The 21,947-nt window shown below is 39.8% G+C and overlaps 1 protein-coding gene across 6 annotated transcripts in view; it reads left to right on the forward strand.

The window, feature by feature from the left end:
* LOC122549745 (zinc finger protein 385D-like) overlaps nucleotides 1–12,240 on the forward strand; it is a 1,019,967-nt gene extending 1,007,727 nt beyond the window's left edge. For all 6 annotated transcript variants that reach the window (XM_043689686.1, XM_043689685.1, XM_043689687.1 and 3 more), the window contains one exon: nucleotides 9,486–12,240. In XM_043689686.1, coding sequence (XP_043545621.1) covers nucleotides 9,486–9,716 — 231 coding nt within the window. In that variant the 3' untranslated portion in view covers nucleotides 9,717–12,240. The remainder of the gene's footprint in view (nucleotides 1–9,485) is intronic.
* The last annotated feature ends 9,707 nt before the right edge of the window (nucleotides 12,241–21,947 follow it).

The following is a 21,947-nucleotide window of genomic DNA, read 5'->3' on the forward strand; positions in this document are numbered from 1 at the left end:
AGATGACATCAAAATTAGAACTGTAGTGGACAGCGAAGAAGGTTACCTCAGATTACAGTGAGATCTTGGTGGGCCAATGGGCTGAGGAGTAGCAGATGGTGTTTAATTTAGATAAATGTGAGGTGCAGCATTTTGGGAAAACAAATCTTAGCAGGACTTATACACTTAATGATAAGGTCCTAGGGAGTGTTGCTGAACAAAGAGACCTTGGAATGCAGGTTCATAGCTCCTTGAAAGTAGAGTCACAGGTAGATAGGATAGTGAAGAAGGTGTTTGGTATGCTTTCCTTTATTGGTCAAGAGTATTGAGTACCAGGAGTTGGGAGGTCATGTTGTGGCTGTACAGGACATTGGTTAGGTCCCTTTTGGAATGTTGCATGCAATTCTGGTCTTCTTCCTTTCGGAAGAATGTTGTGTAACTAGAATTGGTTTGGAAAGATTTATAAGGATGTTGCTAGTGTTGGAGGATTTGAGCTGTAGGGAGAGGCTGAACAGGCTGGGGCTGTTTTCCCCAGAGCGTCAGAGGCTGAGGGGTGATCTTATAGAGGTTTATAAAAGCATGAGGGGCACAGATAGGAGAAATAGACAAGGTCTTTTCCCTGGAGTGGGAGAGTCCAGAACTAGAGGGGATAGGTTTAGGGTGAGAGTGGAAAGATATTTAAAAAAATTAAGTAGCAACGTTTTCATGCAGAGAGTTTTGTGTGCCAGAGGAAGTGGTAGAGGGGACAATTGCAACATTTAAAAGGCACCTGGATGGGTGTATGAATAGGAAGGGTTTGGAGGGATATGGGCCGGGTGCTGGCAGGTGGGACTTGATTGGGTTGGGATATCTGGTTGGCATGGACGAGTTGGACCGAAGGGTCTGTTTCCGCGCTGTACATCTTTATGACTCTATAATGTTCTTGGCTGAGCAAAGAGAGAGAAAAGAAAAGGAGAGAGAAAGTGGGAGAAGAAAAGCAAAGAAAAAGTAGATTGAATTTGAACTTGAGAAGTTGTGATTTAGTCAGCAAAGTCAGGTTAACAGGATGGAGATTAAAAGAGAAAGTAGTGATATATATAAATAGGTCAAAACTCTGCCACATTTTGATGAAAAAGATTTTGAAGCATTCTTTATTTCATTTGAAAAATTGGCTAGGCAGATGGAGTGGTCCGAGGAGTTATGGGTAATGCTCGTTCAGACTAAACTGGTAGGCAGAGCTAGTGAGGTATTTGCCACACTGTCAGATGAGGGGTCAAGAGATTATGAAGAGGTCAAACAGGCTGTTTTAAGTGCTGAATTGGCACCAGAAGTGTGTAGACAGTGGTTCAGAAACACAAAGAAGAATCCAGATCGGACTTATGTTGAGTTCAAATGAATTAAACATAGTCATTTTGATTGATGGGTACATGCTTTGAAAATAAATAAGAATTTTGAGACTGTAAGAGAGGTTATTCTGCTGGAGGATTTTAAACACTTACTTCCAGGGATGGTAAGAATTCACGTGGAGAAACAGAAAGTTCAGGAAGTGAAAAGGGCTGCAGAATTAACAGCTGAGTACGTGTTGGTGCATAAGACAAGCTTCCGGCCAGAACTTCATCCTGTGAGGGATAGAAGTTGGGAGAAGGAAGAGATCCTACACCTTGAAACCAAGAGTTGAGCGCATTGGTATGATTTTACCAGAGGTTAAAGAAGCCCAAGAGGATGGACAGGAGGTGAAAGGCCTCAAGTGTTTTCAGTGTAATGGAGTGGGACACAGAAAATTACAGTGTCTTCAGAAGGGCACTGGGAAAAGATGTTTTTGTTGCCAGAAAGTGGGACATGTAAAGTCATAGTGCTGGCTTAGAAAGGCACTGTGGGAAAGGATGTGGTAAAAGAAGCTTAAGCTAGTGGCATTAGTGAAGGTAGTAAAGGAGATCCCAAGAAGAGCCAACAAGCTACAGGAGAGTGCATAGCCTAAGCAGGGGCTGGGCATGGAGTTAGTACCCTATCTCTACAAATAATTCGCCTCTGTGGGTAAAGTTTACTCAGAAATAACAGGGGGGGAAGGACAAGAAGTTATAATTTTGAGAGATACAGGACCTAACCAGTCACTGATAATAAGGGATGAGCGAATATGCACTCTTTGTCATCTGTTCCCTGACAGTGTTATAATCTGTGGGATAGATGCACAGAAATTTAGCGCTCCCCTGTGTAAGATCAGGTTGGAGTGCCACCTCAAGACTGGGGATGTTACAGTGGGAATGATTGACAGAGTGTCATTTCCAGGAATTCAGTTTGTTCTTGGGAATGATTTGGCAGGATCCAAGGCAGGAGTGACAAACCTTGATTGTTTGTAAAGTCTCTAATCTTTTAGAATGAACATGTTGATTTCAGTTCTTTCATATGTTCTTTCATTTTAAATGGTCTGCGATTTACATATAAAACAACTGAAACCAACATGTTCATTCTAAAAGATGAGAGATTTATCAAATGATTCAGGTCTTTTTCAATAAATCATTTCAGTTATATCACACTGTAAACTTTAGCTATAAATTCTTACGATCTTATACTCCACAACCACCTAATGAAGGAGCAGTGCTCTGAAAGCTAGTGCTTCCAAGTAAACCTGTTGGACTATAACCTGGTGTTGTGTCATTTTTAGTTTAAAAGCCAATGACACGATCCGATATTTTGGGGATATAAGACCAGGGAGAATTGAACAGTTGAGAGGAGAACTGCCACCAGACCAACAACTGTAGATGGCTGGTCAGAACTCTCTGAGAGGTACCTGTCTAGAGGAGGAGTTTGCACAGAGTAAAACCTCAACACTGACCTGGAGAGCCAATCTGCCAACGAAGATAAAGAGAAGATTCAACTGCTGGCTGGTTTAAAAATTGAATTTTCCTGTAAATCTTAATTGAGAGTTTTATTGGTCGAGTATTAGAGAAGGGAAGGTAAAGATAGGTTAGAGGAAGAGGGTGTAAATAGTTGTGAGTTAATTATTCTCTGTTATACTTTAAGAACTAAGGTTGTTAATTTTTACTTTAAATAGTTCTTGGCCTCTCGGATTTTCATAGATTACTACACAGGATAAATCTTTTCAATGTTGCTGGTTTAAATTAAGCAGGAGTGTTTACCCCATGTCGTAACACTTACCATTGACTATAGCATGCTGCTGCTTCTGCTTTGCACACTTGTAAACCTATGTTGTAGCTTCATTTAATTAGCACCACATTTTAATTTTGTCCAGTATGCTCTTGGCATGCTGCTCTAAATTCCTTGCTAAACCAGGGTTGATTTCAAGGCTTGAGGGTAATATTAGAGTTTGGAATATGATAGCCATGAGGTTATAGGGTATGTTAGGATATCATTATCCTGCTGCTGATGGCCCATAGCTCCTTGTTGTTACCCATTTTTAAGCTGCTGGACCAATTCTGAATGCATTTGGCATAGTGATGGTACCACACAACATGTTGCAGATTCTTCACCGTGAAGTTTGACTTTGTCTCCCCAAGTATTGTGCAATTGTGACTTTTGAAAATAATGTCATGGGCAGAGGCTTCTGATCTGGAGAGCTGTCATCCAGACCTTTTCCTCAGCTCTACCATTCAACAAGATCATAGCTCATCCATTTGTGTTTCAAATTTCGTATTCTTATCTATCATTGATAATCTTTTACTTCCTTGCCACCACTGATATTAAAATATCCAATAACCCTGCTTCTACCACCTGCTAAAACAGAGAGTTCCAAAGTGTCTCAATACTAGTGGGCGGCACGGTGGCACAGTGGTTAGCACTGCTGCCTCACAGCGCCTGAGACCCGGGTTCAATTCCTGCCTCAGGAGACTGTGTGGAGTTTGCACGTTCTCCCCGTGTCTGCGTGGGTTTCTTCCGGGTGCTCCGGTTTCCTCCCACAATCCAAAGATGTGCAGGTCAGGTGAATTGGCCATGCTAAATTGCCCGTAGTGTTAGGTAAGGGGTAAATGTAGGGGTATGGGTGGGTTTCGCTTCGGCGGGTCGGTGTGGACTTGTTGGGCCGAAGGGCCTGTTTCCACACTGTAATGTAATCTAATCTAAAAGCCAGGAAAGAAAAATAGTCCTTTATCTCTGTTTTAAAAGGGCAATCCGAGCTTTAAGATAGAAGCATCTGGTTCTGGACAGTCCTACAAGGGAAAGCATTCTTTCCACATTCATTTTGTCGCAAGAATTCAGGATATGATCCATTCCAATCAAGTCACCTCTCACTCTTCTAGAGTCCAATGGAAACAAGTCCAGAGTATCCAATCCTCACAAAACAGCGCATTAATTCTTGTATCAATTCCAGGTAAACTTCCTCTGAACCACCACCACCAAGTTACTTCCTTCCTTAAATAAGGAGAGGCAAAACCACTCTGACCCTTCCTGAATACATCGAGCTTTTCAAAATGCACAACCTAATGGTTGTCAGGGGGAACATGTTAGAATCAGATGCAAAATAATTGGCCTAAAGTTTCCTGTTTAACAGCTTGCTCCCTTCTTGAATCTACGATTTGTATTTGCTGCATTCCAGTCTGCTGGAAGCTGTCCTGAATCTAGAGAATTTTGAAAAATTAATACCAATATATCTGTTAGCTCATTGGCAAACACCTTTAAGACCCTGGAATGAAGTCCATCTGGACCTGGAGACTTGTTAACCTGCAAACCTTTCAGTTTGCTTAGTACCACTTAATTGGCGATTGCAATTTCACTACGTTCCTCTTTCTTTTCCACCAGATTCACAGCTACAGAAGCAAAATATCTGTTCATTTCATCCAGCATTTCCTTATCATCTGCTATTAACTCCCATTCTTACTGTCTCAAGGACTGACACACTACTTAACATTTTTATTTTTAAATACCTAAAGAAGTTCTTGCTGTCCATTTTCACATTTCTAGCTAGATTCCTCTCAAACTCTAACTTCTTCATTCAGATTAAACTTTCAGTCACTCTCTGCTATTCTTTATATTCTGACCAACCATCTGACCTCCCATTCATCTCTGTTCATTTATATGCTTTCTCCTTAAGCTTGATGTTTTCTCTAACTTCTGACTATAGCCTCGGGTAACTGTATGTGTGGAGTTTGCACATTCTCCTCGTGTCTGCATGGGTTTTCTCCGGGTGCTCCAGTTTCTTCCCACAGTCCAAAGATGTGCAGGCTAGGTGGATTAGCCATGGGAAATGCATGGTTACAGGTAGTATGTGGATCTAAGTGGAATGCTTTTTGCAGGGTTGGTGTGGTCTCAATGAGCCAAATGGCCTACTTCTACACTGTAGGGATTCTATGATTGTGTGTATGCAATGATCCCCACTTCTGATCATCATGTCAAATGTTGCAGTGCTAACGAATAACAGTTTTGTGATTGAGTAGAGCGCTATCACCAATCCTACTTTCTAGATTACTATATCTAATGGTCTATTTAGTTAGCTACAGTGGAGGATAAACTGCTAGTCAGTCTGAATAAGAAGAGACACTAGTTTATTGCATTACAGCAATAGGTCCAGGTTACATTGGCTAGTTCAACTTAATAAGGAGAGAGTGAGGACTGCAGATGCTGGAGACCTGGTTATCCTGTTCAGGTCCAAATTGTGTTAGTCTGAATGTAGTCCGGAGTCCATGTGGGATCAATCAATTCCATCGGCAGGCACTGAGGAAGGAGATGTGATGTGGTTGTGAGTCTGCTTTAGGACGTGGCTGAACATTATTCAATGTAATGATTCAGCCTGTGTTGTACAACATTACCCAAAGCCTTACTTTTAATTGTATAGGTCCTGGTCTTATTTATTTTACTAAAATGTAATACCTCGCATTTATCCAAATTAAACTCCATTGTTACTCCTCAGCCCATTGGACCAATTGATCAAGATCTCTTTACAATCCAAAGATTTACAAGGATGTTGCCAGTGTTGGAGGATTTGAGCTATAGGGAGAGGCTGAACAGGCTGGGGCTGTTTTCCCTGGAGCGTCGGAGGCTGAGGGGTGACCTTATAGAGGTTTACAAAATTACGAGGGGCATGGATAGGATAAATAGACAAAGTCTTTTCCCTGGGGTGGCGGAGTCCAGAACTAGAGGACATAGGTTTAGGGTGAGAGGGGAAAGATATAAAGGAGACCTACGGGGCAACTTTTTCACACAGAAGGTGGTACGTGTATGGAATGAGCTGCCAGAGGAAGTGCTGGAGGCTGGTACAATTGCAACAGTTAAGAGGCATTTGGATGGGTATATGAATAGGAAGGGTTTGGAGGGATATGGGCCGGGTGCTGGTAGGTGGGACTAGATTGGGTTGGGATATCTGGTCGGCATGGACGGGTTGGACCAAAGGGTTTGTTTCCATACTGTGCATCTCTATGACTCTATAATGACCTTCACTGAACGCTATACCATCAATTTTGATGTCATCTGCAAACCATGCCTTCTATATTTTCATCTAAATCATTTATGTAACAGAGAGACCTTGGAGTTCAGGTATGTAATTCTGTGGAGTTTGTGTCGCATGTTGACAGGGTGGTTAAAAAGTTGTTTAGCACACTTGCCTTCATTGTTTAGACCTTCAAGCATAGGAATTGGGGGCTTAATGTTAAAGTTATACAGGACATTGGTGAGGCCTCTTCTGCAGTACTGTGTCCAGTTCTAGCTGTCCAGTTATACAAAGGATATTATTATTCTGGAAAGAGTTCAGAAAAGATTTACCAGGATGCTGCTGGGAACGGAGAGTTCGGGTTATAAGGAGAAGCTGGATAGGCTGGGTCTTCTGACGTGGGAGCGTAGGAGATTGATTAGGGTGACCTTATGGAGGTTTATAAAGTCATGCAGGGTATAGATGAGGAGAATGGCAGGTGTCTTTTCCCTAAAATGGGGATTTTAAGATGATGAAGTATATTTTTAAGGTGAGAGGAAGACATTTTAAAAAATGAAATCAGGCCAACGTTTTTACACAGAGAATGGTTTGTGTGTGGAATGAGCCTCTAGAGGAAGTGATGGATGCAGGTACAATCATAACTTTTCAAAGATATTTGGATAAGTACATGAATAGAAAATGTTTGAAGGGATGTGGGTCAAGCACAAGCATTTGGGTCTAGTTTAGTTTGGGATTATGATCGGCATGACTGGTTGGACCAAAGGGTCGGATTCCATGCTGTATGACTATATGACAGGAGTCATTGAGGTGTCAGATCTAATCCCATCAGGATCGAGGGCTACAATCCTAATTCACCACCCAGGGCTATGTATAACATTATCACATTGGGCAAAGTCTAATGCAATCTCCGATATAAACCCTGACAGAGTCATAATCTTGTGCATCAGTGAGGAACTGTTTGTACCTGCTGTATGTTTGGTGACAGCCAGACCTGTGATTTGAGTAATCTCATAGGCAGCTATTCTTCCTGGTTCAAAATAAAGGTAATCAACATTAGGGTACTGTCAAACTGGCCCGCTTAACACTAATACATTGGAACAGAGTCAATTGTCTATCATCAATTCCTGATTCAGACAGGCTTGCAGTACACTCTGACACCATTAATGATTTTAGGTCTGGGAGCAACTCTGGTGAGAAAAATAGAGTTAACACTTCAAATCTGATATGACTGTTCTTCAGAGTTCTTAAGAATCACACCACCCCTGTTCCTTTCTCCACAGGTACTGCCAGAACTGCTGAGGTTCACCAGCATTTTGTGTTTGTTTCAGATTTCTAGCATCCACTGTATTTTTGCCATGAATGATTGTCAGACCAGACTTGTACAATAACAGAACTGACAGATAAACTTGACTTTGGGAACTTGAATTCTTTAATGATCAATGAACAGAGTTCTTGGGCTGAGCAAACAGTGGAATTCCTACCTTGTGGAAAGAGGTCGTTCAACCCATAGTCTGCACTGACCTTTCAAAGAGTACCTCCACCCAGACCCAGCCACCCACTTTATCCCGGTAACTGCACAATTACCATGGCTAATCCATCTTGCGTACACCTGGACAGTACAGGGCAATTTCGCGTGTTCAATCCACCTAATCTGCACACCTTTAGATTGTGGGAGGAAACCACAGCATCCAGCAGAAACCTGTGCAAAAATGGGGAGAGCATGCAAACTCCACACAGACAGTCACCAAAGGCTGGAACTGAACCTGGATCCCTGGCAGGGGATTTGAGGCAGCAGTGCCAACCACTGAGCCCATTTGGTTTCAATTCCAGGAGTGCTTTTCTGTGTATGAGATTCATAAACTTTGGCTTTGCTAACTTCTAACTAAGCTTTTATATTAATTCATGTAGAACATGCTTCTGTCGGGATCGAGTGTTCATGCCATATATGACAAACAGCAACTGTACCTGTTAGGATTTCTCAGACACTTGATATTGAGACTGTGAAGTATCGTGATGAACTTGTGCAGGTTTCAGGAACTTAATAACTCAAAAATGAATATTCAGTAAAATTATGAAACTAAGATTTTATTTTGGTACTTTTATATAATACCTTAATTAATAGTACACCCTGGAATATATGTATTGTTTTCCAACCTGGAGCCAGGTTTACCTATAAATGGACTCAGCTATCATAGACATTAAGGTAATTTTCACTGTGCAACACATTGAAACAGTGCTTATTCTGTGTTGTTTAAACTCCTAAGAGATATGTGTAATGAGCTGATAATGCAATTAAAATTCTTAGTGTAATTCTAACGTTACATGATCCTGGCCAAATTTTGATCAATCATCAATTTACTAACTTATTGTTATGATTAAATGACATTCAAATTGTCCAATCATCAAATAAGGAGCATGGGCATTTAATCTAAAGAAAATGAAAACTTTTTTTTCAATATAGATTTTAGTGTTTACTTGATTTTTAAATGGAGATATTTAATATGCTTAATATTTGTATAATCGCTAATTAAGCAAAAGGAGCTTGGTTTCCATACAAATTGCATAACTGCTGCTGAACTTGGAAAATTACATTTTTAGAAACACTGAGTGTATTACATTATCATTCTATGTATTGTGACATGTTCACCCCATTGTTGGCTAACAATACATTAAGGTGGTAAAAACAATAACTGCAGATACTGGAAACCAGATTCTGGATCAGTGGTGCTGGAAGAACACAGCAATTCAGGCAGCATCCGACGAGCAGCAAAATCGACGTTTCGGGCAAAAGGCCTTCATCAGGAATAAAATGCTGGCATCCCATGCCCATCCTTTGGGAATTCAATTTTAATATGATTCTGTACCAACCAGATTAGATTTTACTTTTCTTACATCATATATCAGTCTGTGACAGGGAAATAGAATAAAAAATACTGTGTTTAATTGTGAATAACTAAGGCAGATTGCTTTGAATTCTTTACCCTAATAACAATATTTTCATAGCTCACATGAATTTGAAAATGTACTAAAATGAAAGATTTCTGGGTTATCAAAGTCATAATGATCGAACATGATGCTAATGCTTTATATGCAGGAAAACCCTTCAAATGTTTAGTCCTGAACCTTTTCACTGTGGTATTGTCTTTTACAGGTGAAGTTGGCCTTTCAGAAAGAACTCTCTAAACCTCTAGCTGCTCGCCTTTTACCAAACCCATTTGCTGCAGCAGCCGCAGCTGCTGCTGCAGTGAATTCACCATTCGCTTTGCGCTCCAGCCCGGCAGCCACTCTATTCCAAACAGCAGCCCTTCCTCCGGCTCTCCTTCGACCAGCTCCTGGACCTATACGGGCAGCTCACACTCCGGTTCTATTTGCTCCTTACTGACCTGCCCTGTGTACAGGAGAGAACATTAGGAAAGTAATAATAAAATACTGCAATAATTCAAACAGGGAACTATGCAGTGATAATCATGGAATTAAATAACATGGAAAGAAACTTGCTTGTGCAGTAACCAACGTGGACTTTGAATAGCTGCATTTTTATTCAGCAAAAAGAAGTAAAGCAATCCTCCCATAGGAAAATCTAATACACGGATGTTATGAGTAGTTTTTAGTGCTGTAGAAATGTATAGAGTCTGCAAACTACCCATAACAATCAGCCTTTTTACACAGTATTTTCATGTAATGTTTCCATGTCTTGTGAATAGTCTATAAATGTGTGTCAGGGCATTAAACTCAAGTCCTATATGTATATTTAATTTCTCTCTGTAGGATGAAACAAAAGAAAATGGGACACTGTGACAATTGTCTTCATTAACTGTCAGCACAGTTCAGCAGCTTGCTGCTTTCTATTTACCCAACTATAAACTTGTAAATGGTGTCTTGTGAATTTGTAGCTTTGTGCTGTATATCTCTGATGTAATAATATGTCTAATATGATTTGCCAATGTCAGATGGAATGGAATAGCAGACAAACCAATATAATTTTTAGGCATCCTAGTATATCATGTTCGGGAAGGTGTGTGACTGTCTTCATGGAGTTGATTATGTATTTATTTTTAACTGCAGACAAAGCAAGGTATTAAAGTGTACAGACAGTATAAACACCACACACCTTCTTGTACTTCATTTTATAAAGCAGCTTCATGAATTGTAGTTTTCCCTTTACACACAACTGAATTGCAATTGTGCTTAATTCTATTTGTCAGAGCTGAAATAGTTGGAGTTAATCTGAATTAATGAATTGGATTTTGCCCACTGGCTTGAGTTGAGGGAGGGGTGTGTTAGGTGGGTAGGAGGGGTCATTTATCAGTCCTTTCGGTTGAGCCGAATGAAATTAATTGTCCTTCGGGCACTTAAATGGTACCCTTTGGCCTACCTCTGAAATGGAAGACCCTCGAAGTGGAGGTCCCGACCACCAAATCACATGCCAACAGTTATTCATCCCTGCTAGTGCAAGTGGAGAGCAGTGCTAACTGGTGGCACTATACCCATCAGAGGTTCAGGAGGATTGGAAAACCTTAGCACAAAGGTTAGTGAGAGTGGGAGAAATGTCATGGGTGGGGCTCCTGACAGATGGGGCTGCATCATCCCTCCAAACAGCTTCAGAATGCATGACAATAGAATAATCATGGAATCCCGACAGTGCATTTCGCACAGCGAGTCTATACCCGACAATCTGAATAGCATCACACGCAGACCCAGTCCTCCACTCTATCCTTGCATTTCCCATGGCTAACCCACTTAGCCTGGACACTTATAGGGCAATTTAGCATGATCAATCCTCCTAACGTGTATATTTTTAACTCTGGGAAGAAACCGGACTACCCAGAGAAAACCCACACCGACACGGGGAGAAATAGCAAAATCTACACAGCCAATCACCCGAGGGTGGAATCAGACCCAGGTCCATGGTGCTGTGAGGCAGCAGTGCTAACCACAGTGCCACCATGCTACCTAGAGGAAGGATGAACTTCCACTGCAAGGAAAATCATGCGGATCCCATTAAATCAATAACACATCACTAAAATGCAGTGGTCTCCACCATAATGGTTGTTAATTGGCTCATAAATGACATTCTATCACCAGCAGCTGAGGGAACCTACCATGAACCCCTGTCACCATGCAAGTTCATCAGGGATGGTTCTCATACCAGACAGAGACTGGAGTGGCTTTGCCTCCCTATGGGTCTCAGCATAGTGTGTGGCATTAAATCCAGCCTGATATTCCCATTCAACTGAATTGTTGCACTGAGTAAAGTAAAATGAAAGAAAATTTCAAAACCTATACTGGTTGTTCAGTTTACTTTTTTTAAAAAACATTCTTTCTCTGCAACTGTAGTTGCAACCAGTTTAAATGAATTCCAGATGCGTAATGAAGCCATTTCATTATGGCTTCATATTGAAGTTTTAATGTTTTCTCTCATAACTCATCTGTATAATTTATGTGGCTTAAATGTTATTTCTTCATTGTTTCTCACTATTTGGATGTTAAGTTTACGATACAGCCATGCAATGTCATATGCTTCCGAGGAAGGTCTTTAGGAGATTGGTTTGACTTTTTTTTGTTTTAGCTTCTTTGCATTTTGTTTCATTCCAGCTTCAACAGACTTAAACATAAATGTTCACAGCACAACAAAGCTGGGAAGTCATTTTGTACATTATAGCTGTTAAAGCCTGCAGCCTTATTGCAGACTATTAGTAGTTTAGCCAAATGTAAATTGTGACAAGAAAATGATGTTTCCATGTACAGTAATGTCAATAAATGCTTTCCCAACCTTGTATGTATCTTTAGTGATTACAAAAATCAAATGAAACTGATAGCTCAGGTCAAAATCTTTAAAGGTGATGTAAAAAGGTTTGCTGAAATAGAAAATAATTTGTTAATAAAGTATTAGTATTAACCAAAAATATTCTGTGTTTATTGTGAAAAATGTGGATGACTGAACGGCATTTGATTTAGAAATAGTAGCAGTTATTTTTACATTACAGGCTAATTGAAATCCTGCTGCAAGGATTACACAGAAATAAAATCTTCAAACATTTAATAATGAGAGTGTACTAATTATATTTTGTCAACAAAATGCTCTGGCGTGTCGAGATGGAAAATAATTCTGGAATAGAGAACAAGTTGTATTTATGTAAACTTAAAAAAGAAATAGATTTAAGTTTAAAACAGAAAACTATGTACTGACAGGTTTGCTCATTTGAGAATTAACATCAACAGGTTCATTCCTGGTGAATTCCAAAACTCTGAATTCTCTATATTAGACATTGAATTTTTAATTCTCACATCTCTAGCATATTACACAAATAAAATCTTTAGGAAATGCATCTTCATTTGTACGTGATTGTTGCAAAAGACAACTTCACACAACTTTGGATTGAAAATTTGAGAAATGTCTGCTGAAAGACCGAAGTGAAGAATTCAACACTATTTTAAAAAGGTAACTTTTAATTCTCCTAGAGTATGAACTTATCTCTTTAACTTAGGATTTCAAGTTGTGATAGTGTTCAGTTTATTATAAAAGTGCTGTAGAATTATCAATCTGTTACTTAGCCACTGGCATTTAAAATGTCCATAATAAAGGAGATGGGCAATTGTAGTCTTGGTCTCCAGGCAGTTCCAGGCAGTGGCCATCTGTAAAGGTGAAAACAAGATTATCATACTTGTATTTACAATATTCTGAACATTTCAAAGATTCATCTAACAGTCTTAGGTACTCCTCGGCGAAAAATAAAATAAATTATTTCTACATAAATTGGAGTAAATGTTGCATCGAAGCAACAAATGAGGCCTCAAGTGTCATCTTCAATGTTTTGAAAAACATTGATTTCAATGACTACAATTATCCCAATGTTCAAAACTTTGGGGTTTGATATTTTTGCGCAATTACTCAATAAGAAATTCTGCAGATTTAGAAAGATATAGCAATGTGATATTGTCTTGTAATATTTGACTAAAACGTTTGTGGTAGTTTTATAAACAATTGTGGTCTAATAATGCATTTTGTTTTCCCAGTACAAGGAGACACATAATGTGGAAGTAACTGCAGCCTGTTGAAGAGTGAGCCATGATGATTATGCCTGCACAAATGTGAGGCGGGGTGAGGGGGACCGGGATGCAGGGGGTGGGGAGGTGAAATTAACACTGTAGCAGCTTTGCTGATGGCCTCACTAGGTGGTCATTGGTCGATACTTACTTTTTATTCATTCATGGGTTGTGGACCTCACTGGCTGGTCAGCATGGATTGCCTACCCACAGTTGCATTGGAAAAGGTGACAATGAGCTGCCTTCATCAACCACTGCCACATTGGGGTGCAGGGACACTCAGCTGGTATCGCTGGAACTATAAAACTGCCACTTATCCAATTGGCCAGTAACTCTCTAAGACGGGACTTCTTCCTGAGATAGGTGTGGATTCCCTAAAGCAAGTAGCCCTTCTTTTCGTATTAAATTGCTGTGGGGCAGCTATCAGGAACGTGAATGGTGTCCTATTCTATCTCGCAGCTTTTTCAGCTGAGAAGGCAGGTATAGGGGCTGCTGAGTCCCATAATTATCAGCCAGATCTGGATACAGCTTGGCTCCCTCCACACACTAGGTAAAGTTCCTCTTTTATTCAAAAGTCCACCTTTGGCTGCCTGAATCCATATTATTTTATCCTCTGCTAACAACAGGTGTAAGTTTTCTGAAATCACTGCTGAAGGAAATGAGTTTTAAAAGAAAAAATTGAACCGTAAATGTTGGCTGAAAACACTGTTGGTTCTTCAGGATTTGGACGACAGGAGGGTGAACGTATCGGTAGAAGATAACCAGGCAGTCTTGAACTGGAGCCACCCTGTGAAGAGCTCGAAAGAAAAGCTTGAATTGACTGCAGCTGCCAGGCTGTATTATGGCAAGGGGGCCTCTGTAATGATCAGCCTGCAGCACTCTGGTACCCATGGCTCTGGGCAGTTGCTCAATTGGAGTCCATGCTGCTGGCATCACTAGCCTGATACTGGCAATAAACTGCATGGCCTAGCTTTCAACAGAGGTCCCATCCACTGTCGTTATGATCCTGATGGTGTCACCAATTTCCCCTCAAGTGAATACCTAAATGCTGTTGATTAGCTGCCCACTGCTGCCAGCTGGGTAGCTGATGCCAGTCTCACCCCACATTCAGCAAGATTGCTCATAGGCAAGAATATATCAGGAGGTAACCCACAAAATGTTTTCCATAGTCTCCGCTGCCTCCAAATTTACCTCCACTGGCTGTTTAGATATTGCTCACTGTGTGCAGACTTCCTTCACATCCATTGCTGGCAGGTTGTACTGAGGTGAATTTGGCATCGTGTTTGTAATGCAGATCTCCTGACATGAAGCACCCATCCAGGGACTTTTGTAGAAAGGTGATTAGCTACTAATATTTACTTTTAAAATGGTGACTAGCTACTAAAGAATTTTAGTGACTAATAGCAGCACCTCAGCTAATGTATGCAAATCTGTAACTGTGGCCAATATGATATATATACTACTTACTCACGCTCAATTCACAGAAAATCATAAATCAATATATTAGAATAGGATTGGCCATGGAATGGAGGTCTACTCTATGGCCTGAACTGTCCATACATTAAGGTTCAGTCTGTTCCTGTCACCATCGTGTAGAATTAGCTAGTTATCCCTTATCTGCTGTTCTATATCAGCAACTGGGGTACAGTCATAGTAAAATAGTTCCAAATCTTTATTAATACTATATACATTTCTAATGTCTGGAACAAATTGCTGCTTCTCTAACAGTTTCAAATCTCAGTCCCTTCTACCTGAGTGATCTTTCAATGTCCTGATTAGACACTCAGTTCCAATAGTGGTTGATTTATACTTATCCTTTATCCCACACTATTGCAGTCAGTTTTAACTCCATCCAGCACAGAGATATGACAGTCTATCAATCCAAGCAAGTGAACCCCTGAAGTGTATTGTCAGCAGAAACAAAACCCTGTCAGTGTCATGCTTAAAACCACCTAGACAAGTTTGTATGACAATAATGATGCTGAGTTTGAGTTGTATTTATTTTAGTTATTTTAAGCTGTACATTATTCAAAAATGAAGATTTGAGTGTGCAAAGTGTGACTGAAATCCTCAGACTTGAAAGAGACAAGTTTTGAATATTGTTGTTTTATCTTTCCTGAGCTTTTGGTGAGACATCATACTTGATGTGAAATGTTACATTATCCTCAAATTCAATTGCATTCTAAATTGTTGAAAAGTATCATTTCTCACTGTCAGAAGGATATCTGACATTCCAATTTCCCCTGCACAGTGCTAACTGTCCTTTCTAAGTATGAATACAAAAGCTTTATAAATTTGGAAATTGCTTTTTAATTGGAACTTGAAGGTTTTAAATTTTCACATTTAAATTTGGCTATATATGAAAGTGTCTAGAAGTTGCATTTAACAAAAGTAAATCAGATTTGTGGGTATGTATAATATTTTTAGAAGCCATATTAACTGTTCAGATGTAATTAAATAGTTGAGAGGGCTTTACACAGCCTCATTTAAATAGATCAGCAAGCTGCCTTCTGCTGTTTAGCTGTTAATACTTAAAACCATAGCTTTATGCTCTCACGAGAAGCATGAACTGCTACAGCAATATCTCAATGTACACCTTCATCTAAATGATCAGCGCAGAATGCCAGAGGGTTTTCACAGCAGTCATGCTACCCATGGGCCTAGAGAAATGAACCATTGGGACACCAGCACAATTTCTTCAAGACTTTTAAACCTGAGAAAGTTTGAAAGACTTCTGACCTTTTTAAAATTGCCTGTTAAAATCACACAATATGCAAACATTTTTAGAAGTAGTGAGTGAGGAAGGTTTACATTTATTTAAACTGCAACTGCAAATAAAAAAAATTCTAAATGTAACTTAATATGACTATGGCTGATCAAATACTTCAATGTTTTTTTTCCTACACTATTCCCATACCTTTTTATGTCATAGACAATCAAGATTATTTAAATTTCTATGTAAATATATTAGAAGACTGAGTTTCTAATGCCATTTGAGGTGGAGAATTCTAAAGAGTTATCATTTTCTCTTCAAGCAAAAGAAGCTTGACTGTTGGTATAGATATTTTCTGATCAATCTGTTCACACATTATTATACACCTCTGGAGTAGGTGGGACTTGAACCTGGACCTCCTGGTCTAGATGTAGGGACACCAGCACTCCACCACAATAACCTGTGACTGTTAGTAAGCAACTTGAATCATTACAAATTTTAGAAAGGGGACTAAATGAGCTATATTAGTTCAAATGATTGAGCACATTCTGGGTGCCCTTAGTGGCTGTGACAGTTGTCACCAGGATTGTTCCTTTGGTATCTCCTCTCTCATTTCTAGATCTTCTGTTCTCAATAGCTTCAGACCAAACACCTTTATTCTTGCTTCTTCTCTTCACACCTGGTTCTGGGTCTTCACTTCTTATCCTGAAAATAATGCTTGAGAAAATTACTGATAAAAAACAAATAAAACTTATAACTAAACTGTGAGCCCCCTAAGCATATTCTCATAACTGTGAGCAGCTGAGTAAGACTTCTATTACTAAAATGATCAAAGGTTATGGGGAGAAGGCAGAAGAATTGGATTGAGAACCATATCAGCCATGGTCAAATGGTGGAGAAGACTTGATGGGCCGAAAAGACTAATCCTGCCCTTACATCTCATGGTCTAAGACTAAGTCTCAGGAGAATTGTCAAATGGTCTATGGAAAAAGAGTCATACCCATGTGATATTAGGAGGTACTGGATCTACTTTCTTTAGTAATTGCAGTAACCTCAGCCAAATAGAGATTGTTCCAACTGAGTTCAGTAAATATTAATTAGTTACATAAATTGGGACCATCTGAAACAGATTTAAGACACACAAGGGAGGATGTTGATCCTAATTATTTTGATTGAAATAAAGCTGAGGGGAGTTAAATTTCTCCCATAAGGTTAGAGCAAACTGATGTTAACTACCTTAGGAAACGTGCTTTATACAAGTTAATGAAATGTGTGACAACCTAATTCTCCATGTGATTAAAGCCCAGCTCAAACCAAGGGAATAGAAAACCAAATGTAATATTCAGAGAGACCATTTTTAATGAGTGTACAATCCTCCTGGAATTATATATTTTACATCAAAGAATAGTTCTGAATGGAGATCATCTGAAGTGCTGCTATGAAGGAAATCATGAGACCGCTGCCTGATTTTAATGAGATTTTATTTTGCTCCTTTCCAGATGCAAGCCTGTATGTCTTAGGACATCCAGCAGTTATTGTTGCCTGATGGGGAGACTGAGTAACACAATGGCAATGAAGTCAATCTACCTTATCTCATGTGGGTTGAAGGTTTAAACATAGTTATTATGTGTAAACGCAGGTTGTAGTTCCAATGTCAGGATAGTTAAACAGGGCACCCATCAATAAATGTCCCAAGCAATCTTTTTTTTTAGATTAGATTACATTACAGTGTGGAAACAGGCCCTTCGGCCCAACAAGTCCACACCGACCCGCCGAAGTGAAACCCACCCATACCCCTACATTTACCCCTTACCTAACACTACGGGCAATTTAGTATGGCCAATTCACCTGACCCTGCACATCTTTGGACTGTGGGAGGAAACCGGAGCACCCGGAGGAAACCCACGCAGACACGGGGAGAACGTGCAAACTCCACACAGTCAGTCGCCTGAGGCGGGAACTGAACCCGGGTCTCTGGCGCTGTGAGGCAGCAGTGCTAACCACTAAGCAGTGCTAAGATTAGCATTGCTAATCTTCATTTATGGAATCAGGTACATTCAATACATTACAATATTCTAAACATCCAGAACCTGAGATGGGAGACCAATGGCATTACAGCAATACTTGCAAAACTTGCAAAGAACAGTTAGAAGGTTTCCAGTTCCTGGAGTCTCCTGCTAACTGTATAAAATATTTTTATTTACTGTACTTCAGCTTATTGTTTTTGTATCATGTTGTACATTGTATCTTGTTGTTTAGCACTGAAGAATTGAAGAATAGTACAGATTCATCATCTGAGGGAAGATTTCAGATGATTATCAGTAGGTGGCTTCCATGCCCATGTTAATGCCATGAAAGTTAACAGGGATCCGAATCAATGCTGAGGATGCTCAGAGTCACTATCCACTGGCTGTATACCTACCATCATGCTACCTCTGGGAGGAAACCTGTTGGGATATATCCTGGGATACAAAAAGAAGTAGCTACAGAGATATTGTATCCACTCATAGTAATCCTCCAGAAATTCTTATGTTCTGCAAAAGTCCCAGAGGATTGGAAAACTGCCAATATAACATTTTTATTTAGAAAGGAAAGGATACAAAAACAAAACACAAGTAACGATAGGCCAGTTAGCTTCATATCTGTTAGTAAGAATACGTTGGAGACTTTTCTAAAGAATGTAATAGCGGAGCATTTAGAAATACATTTTATAATTAAGCAGAGTCAGCATGGCTTCATGAACGGGAAATCATGCCTAACAAATTGACAAAGTTTTTTTGAGGAGGTAACAAGCAGAACAGATAAAAGGGAATTGGTAGTTGTAATACATTTGTATTTTCAGAAAGTGTTTGATAAGGTACCATACAGGCTACTTAGTATAACATAACAGCCCATAGTGTTGGAGGTAGCATAGAGGATTGACTGACTAATAGAAGACAGAGAGTTGGGATAAGGCAGAGGGGACAATTTTAGATGGTAACCTATAACTAGTGGAGTGCCACATGGATAAATGCTGGGTCACAAATTTTTACAATTTGTATTAATGACTTGAGTAAGGAAAGTGAATGTACTATAGCCAAGTTTGGGGATAACACAAATTAGGTGGAAGGCAAGTGGTGAGGATGATACAAAGAGTCTGTAGATAGGTATAGACGAGTTAAATCAATGTGCGAAAACTTAACAGATAGACCATAATGTGGGAAAAATGTGAGGTTCTATACTTTGACAGGAAGAATGGAGGAGCTGAATGTTACTTAAATACAGAAAGCTACAGAACATAGGGACATTGTCATCCATGAATCACAAGTGCAGTGGGTAATAGGGAAGGCAAGTCGAATGTAGTATTTATTTCAAAGGGAATGGAGTATAAAAGTAATGAGGTTTTACTAAAAGTATATAAGACACCAGTCAGACCGTAACTAGAATACTGTGAATAGTTTTGGGTCCTGTATCTTTAAAAAGAAGTATACCAGTATTGGAGGCAGTTCAGAGAAGGTTCTCTAGGCTGATACCAGGTATGGGAAGGTTATCTTATGAGGAGACATTGAGTAGATTGGGCCTGTATTCATTGAACTATAGAACAATGTGAGATGACCTGATGGAAATGTACAAGCTTCTTAGAGGACTAGGTGTGGAAAGGTTGTTGCCCCTTATGTGAGGGCATTATCTCAGAGTGAGGAGTTGCCCAGTTAATCGGAGATGTCGGGGAATTTCATCTCTAAAACAGTAGTCAATCTGTTGATATCTTTACCACAGAGGATTGCTGGGTTTGGGTTGTTAAGTACATTTAATGCTGCAATAGATCTTTAATCAGTAAAGGAATTGAGGATCATTGGGAAATTCAAGAAAATAGAGTTGAGGATTATCAGATCAGCCATGATCTCATCAAATGCAGAACAGACTCAATGGGCTGAATGGCTTATTTCTGTTCCTACATATTATGGTTGGGCAGTTTTAGATCTGCTGATGGGACAACGCATACCAAAACATGGCAGTAGAAGATTCTGGAACATTGAATATAAGATATGCTTCTGTGAATATGATTATGTTAGGCTTTTGTTTGATTGGGTGTGTGGGGCACAATTCCTTGGTGTTAATAAAGATGACTTTGCCAGGTCAACTGGGCTGTGCCTTTGTCATATGTAATAACAAGGTCAACGCGAGGTGGTTCATCCTGGTTTAATCTTATCCTGGTTTTCTGCAGTGGTCTGATATAACTCAGCAGTTATTTTGGCTATTCCAGAAGACAATTCATATTTAGTTGTAAGTTCATAAGTCACAGGAGCAGAATTAGACCATTTGATCCATCGAGTCTGCTCCACCATTCGATCATGGCTAATATGCTCCTCATCCCCATTTTACTGCCTTCTCCCCATAACCCTTCAACCCATTACCAATTAAAAATCTGTCTAACTCCTCCTTGAATCTACTCACTGTCCCAGCATCCATCGCATTTTGGGGTAGCAAATTCCACAGATTCACAACCCTTTGGGAGAAGTAGTTTCTCTTCAACTCTGTTTTACATTTGTTACCCCTTATCCTAAGACTATGACCTCTTCTCCTAGAGTGCCCAACAAGAAGAATCATCTGCTCCATGTCTATGTTATCCATACCTTTTATCATCTTGAATACTTGGATTTGATCTCCCTTCATTCTTTGAAATTCCAGTGACTATAGGCTCATGTTCCCAATCAGTTTCATTACCATTTATGAAGAAGTTTGCAGATTAGAAGCTATTTCCAATTCCAATTCAGAAATCCCCCAGCACAGAAAGACAGCTTCTCTCTCTTTTAGACTCTTTTTACACTCTAAAGTGAGATACCTGATGTTCCAAGGATAGTTTCAATACACTTCTATTAACAGGGTTATGTTTAAAGTCCGGAGTCCTCTCCTTTCTCATAACACCAGGAGGTCTGTGCTGAGAGGCCACAAATGAGGTTAAGCATCCCATGTTTGCCTGACATTGGGATTTGGAGGCAAGTGAATTATTAGTGAAGCAGTGAAGTTTGTTGAAAGACGTTGGTCTTGATACTAACCATACCTATCTGTCCAAGATGGATGGGTTTGGGTCTGCTGACAATAATGGTTGCAACACCAACGTAATGTCCATGGACTTGACACTTTGTTTTACAGATAAGTCTGATGTGCTTGTGATTTTCTATCTGTTAGTCCATCTAACATATACTGCAGAGATTTGATTTTGTATTGAGTCAGATATCTGGAAGCTTATTAACAGATAATATGTACACAAACATGATATCTTAAGCTTACGTATGCTTACTCATACTTGAGTACATTACACACATAATTGACTGGCAGGCTGCTTGCTTAATGGTCTAATGATTGAATGAACAGTGATTGGAAGAAGAGTTCTGATAATAGAATGTTACATGTCACAATGTAATTTCGCTTTCTAAAGTGGTTGTACTTTTCTGAAATCTGTGCGATTTATACAACAGAATGGGAGGGGCACCTTGTTAGCATATTTGAATTGTTATGTAGTTGAGCATATGATTTAAAATTCACTGGGGTTTCCAAGGGTACAAGAAACATGAACATGAAACAGAGTTGAAAGCTATTGATCCATGAGGTCAAAGTCTGATTCAACTCTCCTTGTGGACCAGTTGTTCCTCAGGCCCTTCAAGCAGGCCTCACATCCTTGGCCATTCTAATATGGTCAGGGACTATCAACAAGCATCAACTCCAACTCATGGCAGACCCTCCTTCCCATCAACTAGCTATCCACTTGGCCGGCTGGTGGGGTTATGGAGCCAAGAAATGTTAATGACCTCCTGTTAAGTTCAGCAGGTCCTCCACTTTGTGAGCTTTCCCATTCCTTGGTTATTGTTTTGC

The sequence above is a fragment of the Chiloscyllium plagiosum genome, chromosome 5, assembly GCF_004010195.1.
Source record: "Chiloscyllium plagiosum isolate BGI_BamShark_2017 chromosome 5, ASM401019v2, whole genome shotgun sequence".
In the NCBI taxonomy this organism is placed as follows: domain Eukaryota; kingdom Metazoa; phylum Chordata; class Chondrichthyes; order Orectolobiformes; family Hemiscylliidae; genus Chiloscyllium; species Chiloscyllium plagiosum.